At 38.8% G+C, this 20,480-nt stretch overlaps 2 protein-coding genes across 6 annotated transcripts; one reads left to right on the forward strand and one right to left on the reverse strand.

Annotated features, from left to right (window-relative positions):
- Positions 1–669: 669 nt before the first annotated feature.
- On the reverse strand, positions 670–5,253 carry LOC112170410 (F-box/FBD/LRR-repeat protein At1g13570). Of its 5 annotated transcripts, none has more exons than XM_024307687.2 (7): positions 5,003–5,252; positions 4,043–4,149; positions 3,799–3,884; positions 2,460–3,664; positions 1,523–2,355; positions 1,252–1,407; positions 670–1,134 (listed from the first exon to the last, which is right to left on the reverse strand). In XM_024307687.2, the coding sequence occupies exons 5-7, from the start codon at positions 2,330–2,332 to the stop codon at positions 853–855; spliced, it is 1,248 nt and encodes a 415-aa protein (XP_024163455.1). In that variant the 5' UTR covers positions 2,333–2,355; positions 2,460–3,664; positions 3,799–3,884; positions 4,043–4,149; positions 5,003–5,252; the 3' UTR covers positions 670–852. The 5 variants fall into 5 exon arrangements, with proteins under 5 accessions (XP_024163455.1, XP_024163453.1, XP_024163454.1 ...); XM_024307685.2 differs by having other exon boundaries at positions 3,799–3,954; XM_024307686.2 differs by having other exon boundaries at positions 4,043–5,252.
- A 5,221-nt stretch (positions 5,254–10,474) lies between these two features.
- On the forward strand, positions 10,475–12,093 carry LOC112170618 (VID27-like protein). The gene is made up of 2 exons (XM_024307962.1): positions 10,475–10,657; positions 11,869–12,093. The coding sequence occupies exons 1-2, from the start codon at positions 10,475–10,477 to the stop codon at positions 12,091–12,093; spliced, it is 408 nt and encodes a 135-aa protein (XP_024163730.1).
- The last annotated feature ends 8,387 nt before the right edge of the window (positions 12,094–20,480 follow it).

Here is a 20,480-nt window from a genome sequence, read left to right on the forward strand (position 1 = left end):
GTGATACAATATTTTCCGTGACATCATCTGGCGAATTGTTAATTCTATCCAACTTCTTCAGCTCTTTGCACCCTAACTCACCAACTCAAACCAGAGCAGTTACAGGAGTTTAGAAGATGATGAAGATCGACAGGTGCTACCAGCCTACCAAGCACGCCTTTAATATTGCTGGCCCTTCTTAATCTATTGCTTCGAATCCGAGTACTAAATCTCCATGTTTAATTGTAATTCAATTTGGCTTTCACCTAATGATTTTCTTTCCTTTCTTGTATCCATCTCTGAATTAAGCTGGAGATTTCCAATCAATTTGATCGCAACTGCAGCCCCAAAACTGTATCTTGCCTCTTTTTTACTGGTCGAAAATTCCTCTCACACTACTGAGCTATATTATAGGTCTTAGCCATGAACTTACCAAGCAAGGAGGTGCTATTAATGTGGCACACACCATTCATGGTGCTGCATCTGTAGCTCCTGCATGTGGAGGCGTTTGCCTTTTATTATCAGACATGAATCAAAGATGTGATCCCATACTTCACATGCATCGTTTATTCAATTACTTGTCATCAATTATTTGTATGTCAAAGATTCAAACCCATAGAAGTTCTTCTTTAGATGAATTCTGTTCGGAACTTGCATATCGGCTGAAAATGTACTTGACATGCAGAGCAATTGACAAGCAAACTTCACACTTAAACTCTGGAAATTTAAATGGAAAATATGAAAACTTGTCTCAGCAAACAGACATATACACATCCTATATAAAGACTAGTAGCGAACTGTACTCCAAGCCCACATTCATTCCTGCTAGAAAGTCCTCTCAGGCTCTCAGCTACCTCAACTCTAAGTGATGAATTATGGGTCCAAAAGCATTATCTCTGCACGCCTTGAATCACGCTTAAACAGAAGTAAATCTTTTACTAGCTTTGAAAAACCATCGAGAGAAGCAGGTTGAACAGTCATTCTCTCAAGTACAGGTGAACTTAGAAGTAGAAATTTGATGAAATCTAGTTGAGCTTGTACACAAGAGATTTTGGTAATTTTCACAAGCCGCAGTTGAGTGTATGCACAGTTGTAGTTGTCATATAAACAAGATTCCACTTCTCCCACAGCAGCGTGATCCTTTTCAGGGTCCACCTACAAGAGCTCTGTAGCATCAAAATCTGGAAGTTTTGACAAAATAGTTGTCAAAACTACTTTTTTTTTTTTTTTTTTTAAAAGCAGAAATTTTTAACTCAGCAGAAAAAAACTAACCAAAATTTGTAATTCTTGTAGAGTAGGGGAGCTTCCCAGAAGGCATAAGACAGTTGAAATTTCATCCAGCTTGTCGAAGTTCATGTCTAAAGAAAGAAAATTGAGATATTGGCATGGTTTAGGGAGCTTCAATGGCAAGGCACCAATAGACAAGTACTGCAGCAGAATGTAAGCAGCAAATTAACAACATATCAATGGATATGGTCAAATTCCTATGGCAATGTCAATGATCACAAAATAACTTACGAAACTTTCCATTCAAAACCATTACTTTAAGAAAGTTGCTCTTTATTGTGAGCCTTCGAATATGAGGCAGCTGGTGATCAAAAAACCTGAGCAAATTCCCAGAATTACTACAATTCCCTCTTTGATCAACAACAACCTGCAAATCAAAGGAAGCATCCACAAGATTTAAGGAATCTACGAACTCAAACTCTACAAAGACCCCTATTATGTCAATCAACCGGAGCTTCGGTGCATCAATCTTGAGATTGGTGAAACCATCACAACTTATCAACGTCAATATCTCAAGTAGAGGGCTGCAACCAATCAAGTTCTCAAACACATCTTGGGCCATGGTAACATTCTCAAGAAAAAGGGTCTTCAAACTCCTGAAGCCTTTGCATGTAGACGGAGGAGGGTTTAGCAAACACCTGAATAATTCCAAATAAGCAATATCTTGACAAAAAAACAAACATGATGGAATGTTGTAGGGATTCCCTATCCAAAACTCAATTATCATCTCTTTGATGACAGGGTTTCTCGATAGATGCAATATCCATCTGTCCATGTCTCTAGTGGCTAGCGTCTCTTTGCGAGAAAGCTTGAACTTGCGTATGGGGCCAGTGTGGACCAAGAGTACATGATCAACGATATTCACAAAGCTGCAGGTTGGATGACTTTGAGTCGAGACACACTGATCATCAAACACTAGATCTTGAAGCCTTTCTGATTTGTACCTCCACTTTCTGGATAAAATACTTGTCCTTACTGCCTCCTTAAGCGGCAAACGTGCCAAAATGTTTTCTGTAACATCATCTGGTAAACTGGTAATTCTATCAAACTCCATTTTCAGTCCCATGGCAGCACACTCCAACTTGATCACTGCAAAGGAACGGATATATATTTGGGAAAGCACTCGAACATGATGTAGCTAGGAATTATTCCGAATATATTGCTTGATATATATCAAAGGAATTAGAACATACCTAAGTGATGACCCGGATCTCTTGGCAGAGCTTCGTCTAGATCTAGTTATGTCCGGGACTCTTACTCTCCTCTTGACTGTTCTTGTTCTCCTGTGTTAGTATGGTGCTGCGGCTTTTCTCTGCTTATACCTAGGTGCGCTCGTCCTTTTATTTCCTAGTAAGCTGTTTTCCTGCCCTGGCCTTTTGGGCTTAAAAAAAGGAAGGCAAAAAAGAGACAGAGTCCAAATGAAATTTGCCAATGGTTTTTGAATCGTCGATGAACATAAGCCCAGGTGACAAAGAAAAACCCATTCCGACCCTCTCGTGTTCAAGTGTGTTGGGAATCTAGAGCTCGATCGAAATAGTATGGAAATAGTTACAGATGTTCTTTCTATTACCAAAACTAATTGACTAGCAGCTAGCCAAATTTCACATGTCATATACGAAAAATATTTTCTAGTACTCCATTAATTGAGTAATGGAGTCGTCGTGGTCAGCTCTAAGGAGAATGCATATATGGAAAGTGCATTGGTACCTTGGCTGAACAAGCTATAGAGGTGCTCTGCATTTGTTCGATGACTTTCTCATCAATTATTTGCAAGTCAAGGATACACAGCAACTGAAAGCATAGCTGAGAAGCGAGAAGGGTTTCTAATGATGAAACCGACATTGTTATTACATTAAAGAGACTCCTACTACACCCAAACTTTTCTTACTAGGTTCGGACCTTTCATTACTCTGACAGAAAATGTAACCTGATACATAATAATTCCGTAAGCAAATTCAACTAATAATGACAGTCGAATTCTTGATATAAAGACTTTGGACTTGTACCAAAAGGGACAAACCCAAGCCAAATTCATTTCTACAAGAAGTCTAGAACCTCTTAGCTGCTTCAATTCATTGATGAATTATGGGTCCAGGAGAATAATCTCTGCATGCTTTGATTCACGTTTAAACTGAAGTAGCTCTTTTACTAGTTTTGGAAAACCATCCACAGTAGCAGGCTCAGGAAATCGAGGAGGCGTGATAGTCATTCTCTCAAGAAGAGGTGAACTTAAAAGGAGAAATCTGATGAAATCTAGTTCAGCTTTAACACCAGAGATCCCAGTTATTTTCACGAGTCGCAGTTGAGAAAGTGTGCAATTGTAGCTCACATCCAAACAAGAAGACTTCACTTCTTCGACAACAGTGTGTCTCCTTTCGAGTTTCTTTCTCCGATCCATCTACAAGAGGTCTATAGCATTAAAACTGGAAGTTTTGGCAAATAGCTGTCTAAACTAATTGCATATTTTCGAAACTAATTATATATTTTAAAGTAAAGTTGGTACAAAATTTAAAGACAGCAGAATCAACTCACCACAATTTCTAGCTCTTGTAGAGCAGGGGAGCTTCTCAGAAGGCATAGAGCAGTTGGAATTGCATCGGGATCGTCGAAGCATATGTCTATAGAAAGAGCATTCAGATATTGACATGGTTTATTGAGCTTTTCTGGCAAAGAGCCCAGAGACAAATACTGATAAAGAACACAAAAAATTCAATAAATATGGTTAAATTCAAATGACAGTGGTGAAGATCAAGTTAAAAATTTGCAATCACATTACCTCTAAAAAGCGCCACTTAATTTCAAGCCTTCGAATATGAGGTAGGCGATCAAAGATCTTGAGCAAATTGCTAGAACTGCAAGCAGGAATCCAACCGGCAGGAACCCCTATTTGGTCATTATGCATGTTCATACAAATTTCAGCCTCAGTAATACTACAGGCATTCTCAAGGTTAATGACATTAAAAACACCTAAAACGTGCAGATATTGGAGATTTGGTGCATCAATTTTGAGATTGGTGACACCGTCACAATGTCGCAATGTTAATCTCTCAAGCAGAGGACTGCAACGAACCAAATTTTCAAACGCATCTTGGGCCACGTCAACAGCGTGGAGTTGAAGACTCTTCAAGCTCTTGAACCCTTTGAATGTTGACGGAGGTTTGAGCAAACAGTCGAGTAACTCCAAATGAACAAGACCTTGACATGAAAACAGAGAGAATGGAATGTTGTATTCGTGGTCTACCCAAAGCTTAATTATCAACTCTTTGATAGAGTTTCTTGATAGATGAGTAGTCCATCGATCAATATCTCTTGGGGCTACCTCATCCATAGTACAGCATAGCTTGAACTTGCGTATGGGGACAATATGAACTAAGAGCACATGATCAATCATGTTCACAAAAGTTGTGTGGATTTGATAATCATCATCAAACTCTCGATTTTGGTTTCTCCCCCAATAAAACTCATCAAATTCTAGATCTTGAAGCATGGCCGATTTGTACCTCCACTTGCTGGATAAAACACTTGTCCTCACCGCGTCCCTAAGCGGCAAACAGAACCAAATCTTTTCTGTGACGCCATTGGGTAAACTGCTAATTCTATCCACCTCCATTCTCAGTATCAGCAGCACTCTAAACCCGATCACTATAGAGTAGGGGATATATAATTGGTACAATACTCAAACATGATCTAGCTAAGAATTCTTCGGAATACATACATCAAAGGAGTTAGAACATACCTAAGCGACGACCTGGAGCTTCGTCGAGATCTAGCTCTGACTCAAAATCGACCTTCGATTGTTCTTCTTATCCTTGGAGAGTGTTTGTGCTTTGCCCTTTTCTTGGAGAGTGTCCACCGGTGCCTTCTGGCCCGGTCTCCACATCAACAAGCCCAAGCCAGATTCTGCTTCCACCCACAAAAGAGAAGCCGCTCACACAGGTCACTTGGGAGGTCAAAATTCTTGACCCAAAAACTGACCCAAGGTTGCTGGTTGTCAGCTCGGCCCACGGGAAAACGTCTTGGCGTGTGAAGAGGACGACGTTGTCTTGTAGCGCCATAAAGCTGATGGCACGTGCGGAGTCCCTTTTTTGTCGCGTAGCGAAGTGTTGGCTCTTTGGCGTTACCGAAGAAAACAGAGAGATAGAGAGCGAGAGAGAGAGACAGAGTAATCTACTAATCAAGCAAAAAAAAAAAAAAAAAAAGAGTTTAAATTTCTAATTCCAAATCACCAAGAATATTAGAAAAACGCACTTCGGTCTAAAAATATGGAGTCGATAATACTCCCGACATGAAAAAAGCTTGTACTTGGGTTTGAGCTTGTCTAATTCCCAATTTCTCTAATCGATCGCCAAAAGAAAATTTAAGCGAATAAGTATTAGGGTTAGGGTTTTCCACCTACTGCATGTCCTACCCGTACTTGAATTCAAGCCCTAACGATCATGCAAAAAAAAAAAAAAAAACTAACCAAATTTTTTAGTTCTTGTAGAACAGGGGAGCTTCTCAGAAGGCATAGTACATCTGAAATTTCATCCGGATCACCGAAGCTTATGTTGACAGAAAGAAAATTCAGATATTGACATGGTTTGGGAAGCTTTTCTGGCAATGCATCAATAGACAAATACTGCAGCAGAGTTCAAGAAGAAAATAGCATACTAAGTGATTATGGTCAAATTCCAATGGCAACATCAATGATGGTAAAATAATTAATGAACCTTTCAGGAATCCATTACCTTTAAAAAGTTTCTGTTTAGAGTGGAGCCTTTGAATATGAGGCTGGTGATCAAAGAACTTGAGAAAATTGCCAGAACTACCAGGACCCCTTCTTTGGTCAACATTAACCTTCAATTGAATTGAAACTTGAGCAAGATTTGAGGTATTAGCAAGCTTGTATATATAGGTGCTTGAAGTTCCTATTTACTGTGTGACAAAACATTCAGTCCTGCCCCATAGAGAGGAGTTAAACACACAGTTGAGTAGAAGATTTCTTGCGTGTGGCTGCTTAAAGTTTTGGAGCTCGGGTTATTTGTGTTGAATAACTGTGTTGCTGCTACTGTTTTTGAAGGAATGGCTGTTTTGCGTGAAGCAGGTGATGCATCTCCTCTTATTGTATTCTAGTTCATACTGTATTGATCATTTGGTTGTGTTTATGCATTTTGTGAAACGATCTTGGTTTGCTCATTAAGGTAACAGATAGTAACATTCTAAAAAAAAAGGATCTTCAAACTCCTGAAGCCTTTGAATGGGGAACGGGGAGGGTTTAGCAAACACCTGTATAACTCCAAGTAAATGATATCTTGACGGAGGTTTGAGCCAAACCTCAGTTAAATTTGAATCCAGAAGAAAAAATTTAGTTAACTCCAAAAGAACCAGATCTTGACAAGAAAACACACATAATGGAATGTGGTATTCAGATACCCAGAGACAAAGTACCAACTCTTTGATCGAGTTTCTTGATAGATGAGTAAGCCATCGATCAAGATCTCTAGTGGCTACCTCATCAGCAAACAGCGCAAACTTGCGAATGGGGCCAATATGAAGTAAGAGTACGTGATCAACCATGTTCACAAAGGTTGTTTGGATTTGATCATCATAGTCATCGACCTCCCGATTTTGGCTTTCCCTCCAGTCATATTCATTAAATTTTAGATCTTGAAGCATGGCCGATTTGTAGCTCCACTTGCTGGATAAAACACTTGTCCTCACTGCTTCCCTAAGCGGCAAACGTGACAAAATCTTTTCTGTGACATCATTTGGTAAACTGCTAATTCTGTCCAACTCCATCTTCAGTACCAGCACACTAAAATTCCATCACTGCAAATGGAGAAGGGATGTATGATTGGTACGATACTTGAATATGATCCTGATAGGAATTCTTCTGAATTGCTTAATATATTGCTTGATATACCTCAAAGGAGTTAGAAAATACCTAAGAGTCAACCCGGATCTTGGCGGAGCTTCGTCTAGATCTATTTCTGTCCCAGAGTCTACTTTTGACTGTTCTTGTTCTCCTCTATTTGTAACTTTGTATCATGCTTTCCCTTTTCTTTCCTTTATGCCCTTTTGTGAGCTGTTTCCCTCCTGCCTTGCCATTTTGGGCTTTTTTAAAATCAAAAAGAAAAGGAGTACGTCCAACGTGAAGTTTTTTATGCCATTTTATTATAACCCTGCACAGTATCAACAAAAGGAGTAAGGAGGGTCCTATGACAAAGGAAAGGAAGTTGATGACTTTCGACTCTTACATGAAAAGCTAGATAGGAATATAGGATAGATGAAATCAGGTGGCTGTTCCACCATCCAATACCATGCCTAAAAAGAAGGGGAAGCACATTTAGCAATGTAGTGAGCTACATTCTTGCAACTTCAATGAAAGTAAGTCCAGGTGACAAAGATAACCCTTTCTGACGCTCTAGTGTTTAAGTGTATTGAGAATCTAGAGCTGGATCGAGATAGAAAGCAAACTATTACAGAGGAGTTTTCTATTACCACAACTAATTGAGTAATGCTAACCCAATTTAACCTGTCATATACAAAAGAAGTTTTCAAGTATATACAATTTAACGTGGAGTCATCGTGGTCAGCTCTAAGGAGAATGGGAAGTGCATTAGTGTTGGGAGTAAACAAGTCAATGGTGCTCTGCATTTGTTCAATGACCTCTCATCTATTATTTGCATGTCAAAGGTGCAAAGCCATAGAAATTCAGAAACAAATACTTACCAAAAAAACAGAAAGGTTTTTTGATGATGAAACGACATTGAAATTACATTAGAGACTGCGACACCCAAAATTTTCTTACCAGATTTTGTTTGAACCTTCCATTGTTCTGACAAAAGATATAACTTGATACATCATTTCATAAGCAAATTCAACTTAATAATGACAGTGGAAATCTAGATATTAAATACCGTAAGGTACAACTCCGAACCTAAGAGTTCTTCAAAATATATACATCAAAGGAGTTAGAACATACCTAAGCAACGACCTGGAGCTTCATCCAGATCTCGCTTTGGGAGCCCGTGAAGAAAGGTGACCCAGGTCACTTTGGGAGATCAAATTTTTGACCCAAAAACTGACCCACGGTTGCTGGTTGCCAGCTCGGCCCAAGGGATAATGTGGCTGACGTCATGGCGTTCAGTGGAGTGAGACGCACTAAGCAAGGCGCGTGCACTCATTTTGGTCCAGAAATAAGGAAAAAGATTGTACTGGCGTTAAGGGCTTGTTTAATTCCCAATTTCTCTAATCGATCGCCAAAAGAAAATTTAAGGGAATATGTATTAGGGTTAGGTTTTTCCACCTACTGCATGTGCTACCCGTAAATCTGTAATTGAATTCAAGCCGTAAAAATTAGGGATAATGATAAAGAAAGGTCATTTTGAAGTGCCTTATTATAATTTAAACACCACAAATGTTCTGATGATAATTTAGGTCACCTGTTCACGATCTACCACTGCATTTCAAATTAATTACAAAACTGCCACCATCAGTTTTCTTTGGCAGTTTATGGCCGGTAAAGTAAAACGGCACTATTGTTCATCTTCTCCATATTATTTCGGGATTTCAAACGTCAAAAAATCACTCAAACCTACTCCGAAATAGAGAATTATTAATCCTCTTCATCTCCGGCTGCCACATTCCGAGACACATACATTCTCTGACGACTGTTTTGCTCAACGGTGAAGCAGCGCCGACTGTGCAAAAGTACTTCACAGAAAAAGCCCCAAATTTTAGGGATTTGAAGAATTGCAGAACTCGAATCGTCTACCTCGACCGGGTAATCTTTCAGCCTCGATTCTCAGAAACTTCTCTTACTTAATTTCGAGTCATTGAGATAGAGTTTAGTTTTGGAATTATAAGTTGAATATGATTTATAATTATTTCTGCATTTGATTCTGAAACAAAACAATTCGATTCCAAGTTTTTGTTTGGTTTGAGTGAAGATTTAAAGCTTTTTTTAGTAGAAATGATCAATGACTGTCTTTAAATTTTAGTTTGATGCTGTAACATAGCCACTGACATAGGCTACTGACTGGGTATCATTTCATTTTGGAGTGGCTCTGTTTCCATTTTGGTGTGATTTGATATAGAGAAATGAACAGTAACATAACCATTTATGTGGAGATAATGACTGTGTGTGATGCTGTTTAGGCTTTAGGCTTTACTTGAATGGAAATTCTGCTACTGCAAATACATATTTTATAGGCTCAGATAATGAAACTGGTCAGTGATCATGTAACTGATCATGTAACTGGCCATGTAACTGGCCATGTAACTGGTCATGTAACTGATCAAGTAACTGGCCATGTAAATAACATGTATGTAACTGATCATTTAACTGGCCATGTAACTGGCCATGTAACTTACATGTAACTGGCCAAGTAACTGATTATGTAACTGGCCAAGTAACTGATTATGTAACTTACAACATATGTAACTGATTATGTAACTGACGTTAAAATTGACATGAGCTGTAACTGACCATGTAACTAACTATGTAACTTACAATATATGTATCTGGCCAAGTAACTGATTATGTAACTGCAAACTCAATGTTAACCTTCTTATTTTTTCAACAGAATTTAAACATCAGAAATGACAAGAACAAAAAGAAAAGAAAGGGAACCAAGTGATGATAACGAAGACTACCAAGAGGTGGAATTAGAAGATGAAGAAGACGATCAAACAATACACAGAAAGAAGAATTCGAAGAAGAGCTTGAAGAAATAAAAAAAAAGGAGAGAGGAAGAAACAGAAGATGAAGAAGAAGAAGAAGAAAAAGAAGAACCATCACCGAAGAGATTGAAATAAAAAAAACAAGACAGGAAGAAACAGAAGAAGAAGAAGTAGAACAATCACCAAAGAAGGGTTCTTCAAAAGTTATTAGCAAAAAACAGAAAGTAAAGAAGGTAAAAGATTCTGAAGAGCAAGCAGAAGTAGAAGAAAAACCTGAAGCAGCGCCAAAGAGGAAAAAAAATGTGAAACCAGGACATGTGCAGTACAGGTGCACTTTAATAAGTTTCTTGAACACAATTAAAGATAACAAGAAGAATCTCAGTGCAAGAACATTAGATTTGTTCAGGCAGTCACCATTTGGAAATATTGTCGATGCATTCCATGGTGGCTACATAGAGGAGAAGTCAGCCAAGAAAATGACCTCTTCTTCTTTGGAAAGAAGAAATTCAGGATCTCGACAAGAGATATTTCAAAGATCCTAGGAATGCCAGAAAAAGGTGAGTTGGTCCCAAAGACTTCTGAGGGTGTATATCAGTCCGACTTTGTCCAGCAGTTTTTTTCAAACACAGCGAGAATTAACAAGAAAGCTGTGGAGAAAGCTCTGCAAGATGCGCTCAAAGAGAATCCAACAACAGAGGAAAGGATTGAGAAGAAGGACAAAAATATGGCAAGATTAATCTTGCTGGACTTGTTCATCAAGTTTCTGTTCCAAATGCAGGAGGAACAATTTCATAGGACTACGTAAAAGCTTGTGAAAATTTGGATAAGATCGGATCTTATGACTGGGCAAGGGAAGTTGGAAGCTTCTTAAAAAAGTCTATAAAGACTTTGAAAAAGAAAAAGGAGTCAAGCAGCCCATATAGTAATACAGGGGGCTGTGTTCTGATAATACTGGTAAGTTACTGTCAGACTGAAATGTAACTGGTCAAGTCATTGATCAAGTCAAACTGCATGTCATTCATCAAGTCACTATGACTAATTTTTTTTCTTTTTTTTTTCTTTTTGTGCAAGCAGTATTGGTTCTGTCAAAAGACTGGAAAAATCAAGCCAATATCGAGAAGGGAGAACGAAGATCATGGGATGAGAAAACGGGATGTACATACATGTACATTTGCAAACATAATTAGCTATAATGGGTCACGCTCATTGTACCGCCAAAGGTACTAATTCCAACTAAAGGAATGACATGCAGACACACCGCTAGGCAGGCTACAGCCTCAGCGTCGGACCACCTCCAGATCACCGCCGGCGTGCCGCCACGCGCCACGCCAAGATGGCATCAGAAGCTTCTGAAACTGGGAACTGAAGCATATCAGTCCTACATCGAAAACAAAGAGAAGATCAACCTCTTCCTCACCTATAAAAGGTTCTCTCCTCTCTCCTCATTAAGGACGCATTCACTACTTATCTACTGTTACTTTGTCAACACAAATACATCGACTAACTTAGGCATCGGAGAGCAGAAGACCGCCCGGCGCGGTCGCCCTCTGACGCCCATTGTATTTCACTTGACAGGTAACGGGAGCTTCGAGAACAACACAAGTACCGATCCGCTCACCGGATCAGCGTTAGCTAGGGTCCAGCTACCGCTGGACTTTTAGACATCAACACGGGACATCCTGAAACTGATAAAGAATTGGACAAGTTTTAACAGCTTGAAAAAAATAGTGGTATTTTCCTCTTTGTCAAAGTAGTTGTCACCGAACAAGTGACTGGCCAAGTAACTATCTTGGTTAAAAGTCACTGTTTAAGTCACTGTCACACTACATGTCAATGGCCTAGTCACACGTCATGTCACTGGCCTTCATAACTGTTGTAAACATGTCATTGCTCATGTCACATAGCATGTCACTGACATATTGAATATGTTTCTTTCAGAAAATCTTTGAAAACCTGAAGGAGGATAGAGAGGAATCAAAATCTGAGGAAGAGGAGAATAGATCAGATGAAGCAAAGACAGTTCCAGAAGGAGAGGAAAAAGGAGCTGATGATCAGAATTGTGAAAACGAAGAAGATAACCTAGAAGTTGAGGTGGTTGAACAGGAAACAGCTTCAGAAAAAAACAAGTGGGAGAAAGAGCTTCAGAAAAGGAGGAGAAGATAAGATATATGACTGCAGAGAAAGATAATTTGAAGAAAAAACTGAACGAAAAGGAACAGGAACTAAGGAAAATCACGGAGGACATGGTGAATCTGGAGGAACGAAATGCTACACTTGTGACCGAGAATTTCTGCCTTGCATCATCGGTGAAAGAGTTAGAGATAAAATTGAAGGAATTGGACCAAATGTTGAGCCCAAAGACTCGCACCTCAACAGTAGCTCAGCAGCACAACTCCCCACCTCCTAACTCAACAAAAGAAAAAAATGAATCAAATGGAGCTGCATCTAAGGCTGCTGAAAACACAAAAAAGAAAGATCAATCGACTGTTGAGAAACGTCAGTCCCATGGGATCTGCACAATCGAAGAATCTGCAGAAGCAGGATCTCAATCTCGACCTCACTGCACAGTGGCATAAGAAACTAAATTGACACCTCAATCACACAAGGAGTCACAGTTCCAGAGCCCCACAGTCCACATGCTCACAGTGGCGGAAATGGAACAACAAGCTGACAAGTGTCAGATAGTGAAAAGTCCTATAGTTGAAGAAGCATTTCAACTTCGTACGTTGAGCATAGAGAAAGAGAAGAAGACACCAGAGCAGAACAAAAAGGGAGAGTTAACAATGCACCTCACAGAGCAACATTCCGGTGAAACGGTATCATCAATGGGTCTCTACTCTTACGTTGTGAGATTGAAGAATAGGAGAAGAACACGGAAAAAGGACAACATTTACTGGTGGGGAGATGTGAAAGCAAAACGACAGAAGAAAGAAAAGGAGATTGAAGAGAGATTGAAAGATGCTGAAAAGAAGGAGAAAGAAAAGGAGATGAAGGCCTCACTGCCAGATGCTGAACGTAAAAAGCTAGAACAGATGATAGCACAACAGAAGTTCGACGATTTACCAGAGGATGTTCTGGAAGCAATAAGAGAGATGGACGTTGCAAAAAATGCACAAATCAATAAAGAGCCAGAAGAGAAACAGCTACTGTTGAGGTCGTACACTGGGAGGAGAGCAAAGTATACAATTTTATGAACCAGGACACCAAGAGGAGAGTCCAGAAATACTGGCAAAATGCACCATCAGGGTAATACTTTAATTAAGTTAAAATTCTATTTTAAACTTATTGTCACTGGCCAAGTAACTGTTTATGTAACTATCAAAGTAACTGGCCAGGCCATCGTTCATGTATATGGCGAAGTCACTGGCCATATGAAGTCATTGGCCAAGTCATTGTCCATGTAACTGACAAAGTAACTGGCCAAGTAAAGTCGCTGGCCAGGCCATCGTTCATGTATATGGCGAAGTCACTGGCCAAATCACTGTCCATGTAACTGACAAAGTAACTGGCCAAGTAAAGTCGCTGGCCAGGCCATCGTTCATGTAAATATGGAAGTCACTAGCCATGTGAAGTCACTGGGCAAGTCACTATCCATGTAACTGGCCAAGTAAAGTCACTGGCCAGGCCATCGTTCATGTAAATGCGGAAGTCACTGGCCAAGTCACTGTCCATGTAAATGCGGAAGTCACTGGCTATGTGAAGTCACTGGCCAAGTCACTGTCCATTTAACTGACAAAGTAACTGGCCAAGTCATTGTCCATGTAAATGCGGAAGTCACTAGCCAATGAGTTGGGTAAGTGAAGTCACTGGCCAAGTCATTGGCCATGTGATTGTTAAATAACCAACATCACAAACTATGTTACTTACACTTCATTCTTTGCAGAGTATACTTCTGGGATGGAAGACGGTATGGAGCACAGGTTTCAAGACAGGATTTAAAAGACATAATCATGGATGAACCGATAGCAAGCAATTGCATCGAATGTTATGGAATTCTCTTGACTGATCAGTTGTTGGAGAAAGAATCACGAGGCTTAGATGTCCCAACTTTTATGAATCCCTTATGCTGGGTAAGTAGTGGAACAATTATCAATCTAAAATCAAAGCAAATAATTCTTAATTGATAATAACTTGTCTTCTTTTTTTCTTACAAACAACATTCTGCCGAAAATTTGACGGTGTATTATGTACATCAGTACCTCTGCGAACCACTATTTGAAAATCTGGCAAGATCCAACTATATATTCTTCCCAATCTCACATGAATCAGGATTTCATCATACACTGCTCATTTTTGACAAGGAATTAAAGAAATGGTTCCACTCTGATTCAAAAAGACCAAAAAAATCATCAACTGGAAAATGCTTTCAAAATGTCCAAAAAATGGTATGAAACACTTTCGTCATACTAATTTCATATATTTAATTTAAGCAGAAAGCATATTATTGATTATGTTGCGATGTTGGAAATGCAGGTTGAAATGGTAGAGCTTTGGATGACTGCAGTAAAAAAACAAGCAGATGACATGGTAGAACAAGGTTGCAGGATGAAATTTGATGAAAAGAACAGTTCAGAAGAACAACTGAAAATGATGGAAGTTCCATTGACTGAAACAGAGAGAGAAAGCATAAAGTGGATCAAGGATAACTATAAACGAAAAATGGCAGTGACAGAACTCAAAGACAACCCTTAACAAGGAGAAGATTCGTAAGTACACAGCTCTTTAAAAATGTTAATATAATCATTATAAAGTTCAAAATCATTTACTTCAATTTTTATATGATGAACAGATTGGATTGCGAACTTTTTGTAATGTACACAATGGAGAAAATTTTGAAAAAAGGGACAGTTCCAAAGAAGCTCACAAAGGATGATATTTTGAAATTTAGAGCTCATATGGTAAAGTCATTTGCAGAAAGTTGGCACAGCTGGAACTCACAACATAATGAAGTGTAGAAATTTGTTTAGGGAATAGGATAGGTTATATAGTTTTTTTCAAATTGATTCATCATATATATCCATTCATTTGTTCAATCGGAATTTCCATTTTTAAATATTTTCTTGCAGATATTGCTTCAGTATATAAAATTTTGTTTGATATGATATTCTGAAACGAATTCATGTACTTAGGTACCTTTTAAAGTAAGTAAATGGCTAAGTTACAGAGAAACTGAATGTCACTGGAAATGGCGACCTGAATGTCACTGGCCAAGTCACTGTCCGTCTCAAGTAACTGGCAAAGTCACTGACAACGTAACTACCCAAGTAACTAACCAAGACAGTAAACTAGTCAATCAATAAGTCTACAGATCTTATACCAAGACACTGAACAAGTCACCAGCCATGATTTGGCAAAATAATTGTAAAAGGTAATGTCATGAGCCAATACATAAAGCAAGTAACTGTAAAAAAATTCATGTCCTTATGTACCCTATAAAGTAACTGGCCAAGTCACTGGAAAAGTAACTGACAAAGTCACTCACTAGCAAAAGACAAGACATTACCAAACTGATCTTTTTATTTTTAATTGCAGTGTGCCACTGCACAGCGACTGCAGCGTTCCGCTGCACAACAACAAACTATAAAAAAATTCATATGCTTATATGCATTATAAAGTAACTGCCCAAGTCACTGGCCAAGTAACTTAAAAAATAATGTCATGAGCCAATAAATAGAACAAGTAACTGTAAAAATTGAAGTCACTGCTTATGTCACTGTCTATGTTTGAAATTACCTATCCAACCCTTCAACTACAAGAAAACTGCCACTGGCAGTTTTCTAACCAGAGGGCGACTATATCTCTTGGTTCATTTTACAATATCTTTTCACAATTTCAAAATTCAGAGAAACTGCTCAAAGATTTTCTCTCCGGCTAAAACTGCGGACAACGACTGATTTCCTCCACCGTCAACGGTGGGTAAGCAAGAGTGATTCACCGACTAAGCCCCAAATTCTACGGTTCTACAAATTTACCGAAAATATTTGAAATCTGTGCTCGTCAGACAGCCGCCGGTAACTTCCTCCTACTTCTTTCATATAATTTTGATTTGAATAGCTTGCGTTTTGTTTGAATTAGAAAAGATATTTCAATTACATGTGGAGTCTCATCAGAAAATGAATTTGAATGCGAGATTTGTTTGACTTACATGTGGGATCTGATGAGAAAATGATGATTTCTATTTCAATTACATGTGGGATTTGATGAGAAAATGAATTTCCATGTTAGTTTTGTTTGAATTACATGTGGGATGATGCCAGAAAATTCAGCATTTTGTCATTGTTCAATGTCTTTGTCACTGTCCATGTCGCTGCACTGGTCACTGGCTACGATCATGTAACTGGTCATGTCACTGTTTATGTCACTATCATAAACATGTGCATAAATATGTCACTGGTTATGTAACTATCAAAATAACTATTGAATTCTAATTTTCTTAACTGTTTACAGGATTTTTTAAAAAAGTTCGAGGAATGGGCCAACTAAAAAGAAAACAAAGTGAGGAATCCGGAGAAGAACAATCTGAACAACAAAGTTCAGAAGAAACAATTGCGGAAAAGTTAAAACTGATAAAATGGAAGAAAGTAAATGAGAGAAAAAAGCGAAAGCAGAAAACTGAAGATGAAGAAGAATCAAGTGAAGATGAGCAAGAAACAACTGAAGTTGAAGAAGAATCTAATGAAGAACAAGTCCGGGGTAAGAAGACGAAGAAGGATAAAAAGAAGAAAAGTGGAAACCAGAAAAGAAAAAAACTGGAAGGAACTGAAGGTGAAGAAGAATCTAATGAAGAACAAGTCCGTAGTAAGAAGAAGAATAAGGATAAAAAGGAGAAAAGAAGAAACAGGGAAGAAACTGAAGAAGAAGAAGAAGAATCTGATGGAGAAGAAGTTCGTGCCAAGAAGAAGAAGAAAATGGAGGGAAGACAAAAAAAGAGAGTACAAAGAAGAAGGAAGAAACTGATGAGGAAGAAGATACAAAGGATGATGTAGAGGAAAAAGTCCCAGGGAAAAGGAAAAGATATGTAAAAGAGGGTTATGTGTAGTATCGCTGCACAATGCTTGCTTTTCTGAAAACAATTGCAGAAAACAAAAATAACCTGACTGAAGGGACTTTAGAGCTGCTGCAGAAAACTCCCTTTGCAACGCTGATAGATGCATTCCATGGAGGTTCAATTAAAGAAAAGGATGCAAAGAAATCAGATGATTTAATCACACTTCTGCTACAAGCATACGACAGCGACACATACCTTTTTGTGTTTGGAAACAGGAAATTCAGAATGTCAACAAGTGATATATCTATGATTTTAGGAGTGCCGGGATCCGGGTTATCAGTACCAAAGACCAAAGAAGGGGCATACAGATCTGAGTTAGTGACTAAATACTTTGACAAAAAGCAGAGGATCAACAAGGCGGCTGCAGAGGAAACTTTGAAGAAGGCATTGACAGAAACTCCAGAAACAGGGGAAGAAAAAACGAAACGGGACAGAAATGTTGCCGTATTAATACTCTTGAACCTTTTCATCAAACTCCTGTTCCCAAACTCTGGAGGAACAATATCTTGGGACTATATAAGAGTCTGTGAAGAGGTGGAAAGTCTGGGAAAATATAGCTGGGCAAAGGAAGTTGGCGACTTCCTTAAAAAATCAATTAAACGAAAGGGAAAAGAATCCCAAAACATGGCAGGTTGCGTGATATTGGTGATGCTAAATTCCCGTATCTTGTTAAAAATTTGTTTATGCATCATTTTGCTGTCCCATAATTAACTACGTATGCTGTTGTAAGTACAAAAACTAGATCAGTGTCATGTCATTGGTCAGGTCACTGGACAGGTAACTTACCAGGTCACTGTTAATGTTACTGTCAAGTTTATGTCACTGACAATGTCACTGTTTATGTATTTGCATATGTCATTGCTTATGTTTGTGATATTCATATTGCTAAGCAGTTGTTTGAAAAATAACTATCTAGTTTTCTATTTTTATTTTTTATTTTCCCAACAGTACTGGTTTTGCCACAAGACGGGAATAGTGCCGCCAATCTTTGGAAGAGAAACCGAAAAACACGGAATAAGAAAGTGGCAATTAAAGACCCTGATAGAAAAAAATGGGATTTCAACACCATGGGGAAGTTGAAGGTATGTTAATTTGATGTAGATAAACTAGGTCACTGGTCTTGTTAATGTTGTAGGGTTCCAACTGGTCAGGTCACTGAGCAAGTCATTAACTATGTCACTGCTCATGTTATTGGTATATTTTCATGTCACAGTGCATGTAACTTTCCATGTCTATGATTGTGTTGTTGTTTTATTTCTGTCACTGCTTATGTCACTGACAACTTTTGTAATTTTGCTTCAGAAAATCTTTGATAAAGTTAAAGAAGATGCAGAGAAAGAAGATTCTGAGTCTAATACAGACACAGAAAGTAAAGAAAAAAAGAATGATGGGCAAGAAGAAAATGTTGAAACTAGAACCAGTGGAAACATGGTGAAGGAGACTGCATGGAATGATAAACAGAAGAAAGAATTAGAGACAAATCTTCAGAAAAAGGAAGAAGAGCTAAGAGAGGTGGAAATAGAGAAAAAGGGCTCGGAAGAAAAAATAAGGAAATTGGAGAAAGAACTGGAAACAAGAGAAAAGAAAGTTGACAACATGCATTAACAATGAGAAGATGGAGACATAGATAGGGAAGACCAATGAAGAGAAGAATGAATTACAGAGAAAACTCGAGGGAAAGGAAGAAGAGCTAAGTGCTTTGAAAAAAGAAGTTGAGGAGAAAGAAAAGGAAATTGGCAGAATAAACGAAGAGAAGGAGGATATGTTATTGGAAAATGAGGTGTTGCAAATTGAGAAAGCCCCACTGATTAAAAGAGTGAAGCAATTGGAGGGCATAGTAATGGCACTAACTGAGAAGTATGAGTCGCCAATAGCACGTCCAAGTGATGACAACGTCTCAACTCCTCCTCCCCCACCACCTAGTTTCCCTCCACCAAAATCAAAGGCCCCTCAGGACAAGCCAACTGACAGCAAGCACTCCAAAAACACAAAATCTCAAAGTGGAATTCAGGGAACTCAATCACAACCTGCCGACTCCACAGCAAGCGCATCTGCGGAACCTCACTCTACCGACCGAGGACATCAGTCACCACTTGAATGCCTTGCCCAAGTAGCTGCACAAGTTCATTCACCAACCTCTCCTGATGTTAAATTGAGAATGACGGAAGATGCTTGCACACCGAATATTGCTTGGGTTAATGCATTGTTTGTGTTTCCACCTCTTGGCACGTTACAAACTTCACCTCCAAGAAAAGTCCATTTGGAAGATATGGAAGCAGAGCCACACAAGTATTAGATCATTGTATCACCAGAAGTTCAGCCTGTTTTTGACATTGAACCAATCAATTGTTGTCCTCATACGGAACAGATGACAAGAGCTGAGTTCACCATGCCAATTTTAGATGACATATCAGGGCAGGACTCAGAATCTATTGGCCTCTATTGTTATGTGGTTAGGACGAACAGAAAAGAGAGAGTACAAAAAAACATCATATTTTCTGGTGGGACGAAGTGAAAGAGCAAAGGCAGAGGGTGAAAATGACCAGAATCAAAGCACTGAAAAAGAAAAAAGGACAGACAGCTGAACAGCAGCCAGAGAAGGAAGTGATACATAATTTGACGATTCATGTGGATGACGACGAACAAACAGAAAAAAGCGAAATTGAAGTCATAGATTAGCGTCAAGTAACTGTCCAGATCATTTTCAATTGACATGTAGCTGGCCTAGTAACTGGTCAAGTCACTGTCCAGATCATTTTCAATTGACATGTAGCTGGCCTAGTAACTGGTCAAGTCACTGTCCAGATCATTTTCAATTGACATGTAGCTGGCCTAGTCACTGGTCAAGTAACTATCCAGATCATTTTCAATTGACATGTAACTGGCCAAGTCACTGGTCAAGTAACTGTCCAGATCACTTTCAATTGACATGTAGCTGGCCTAGTCACTAGCCAAGTCACTGTCCAGATCATGGCAATTGACATGTAGCTGGCCTAGTCACTGGTCAAGTCACTGTCCAAATCATTTTCAATTTCCATGTAGCTGGCCAAGTCACTGTCCATATCATTTTCAATTTCCATGTAGGTGGCCAAGTCACTGTCCAGATTATTGGCAAGTGAAAAGTAACTGGCGAAGTCACTGGACTAACACTGTTCTATGTTATGCAGCGTATTATTCTGGGAGGGAAAAGAGGCTGGAAGCGAAATCACAAGGGCAGATGTCAAAATGTTCATAAGCGATCAATCAATAGCAAACAACTGGATTGATTGCTATGGGGAAATGTTGAAGGATGAAATGCAAAACGAAAGTTCACAAAGTTTGGGAAGATCTGCTTTTATGCATAGCATGTGTTGGGTAAGTATGACGAACACTTTCTATAAAAATTGAATCCTTATCTCTCATTCTTTGTTTATTTATAACTCGTTTTATGTATTTCTTTCTTTCTTTTTTTAAATAGTATTCGACAATACATTTAACTATGAGAAACCTCCATCAATACTTG

The sequence above is a fragment of the Rosa chinensis genome, chromosome 6 (assembly GCF_002994745.2).
Source record: "Rosa chinensis cultivar Old Blush chromosome 6, RchiOBHm-V2, whole genome shotgun sequence".
NCBI lineage: Eukaryota > Viridiplantae > Streptophyta > Magnoliopsida > Rosales > Rosaceae > Rosa > Rosa chinensis.

What these genes read in the sequence shown, in the direction of transcription:
- LOC112170410 (XM_024307684.2), bottom strand. Translation starts at nt 4,876, where the DNA reads ATGGAGGTGGATAGAATTAGCAGTTTACCCAATGGCGTCACAGAAAAG. An exon ending in TTAAGTGGCGCTTTTTAGAG is followed by an intron (nt 3,955 to 4,042) that starts GTAATGTGATTG and finishes GTTCTTTATCAG; the next exon opens with TATTTGTCTCTGGGCTCTTT. An exon ending in TACAAGAGCTAGAAATTGTG is followed by an intron (nt 3,665 to 3,798) that starts GTGAGTTGATTC and finishes GACCTCTTGTAG; the next exon opens with ATGGATCGGAGAAAGAAACT.
- LOC112170618 (XM_024307962.1), top strand. Translation starts at nt 10,475, where the DNA reads ATGCCAGAAAAAGGTGAGTTGGTCCCAAAGACTTCTGAGGGTGTATAT. An exon ending in AGAAGAAGGACAAAAATATG is followed by an intron (nt 10,658 to 11,868) that starts GCAAGATTAATC and finishes TGTTTCTTTCAG; the next exon opens with AAAATCTTTGAAAACCTGAA.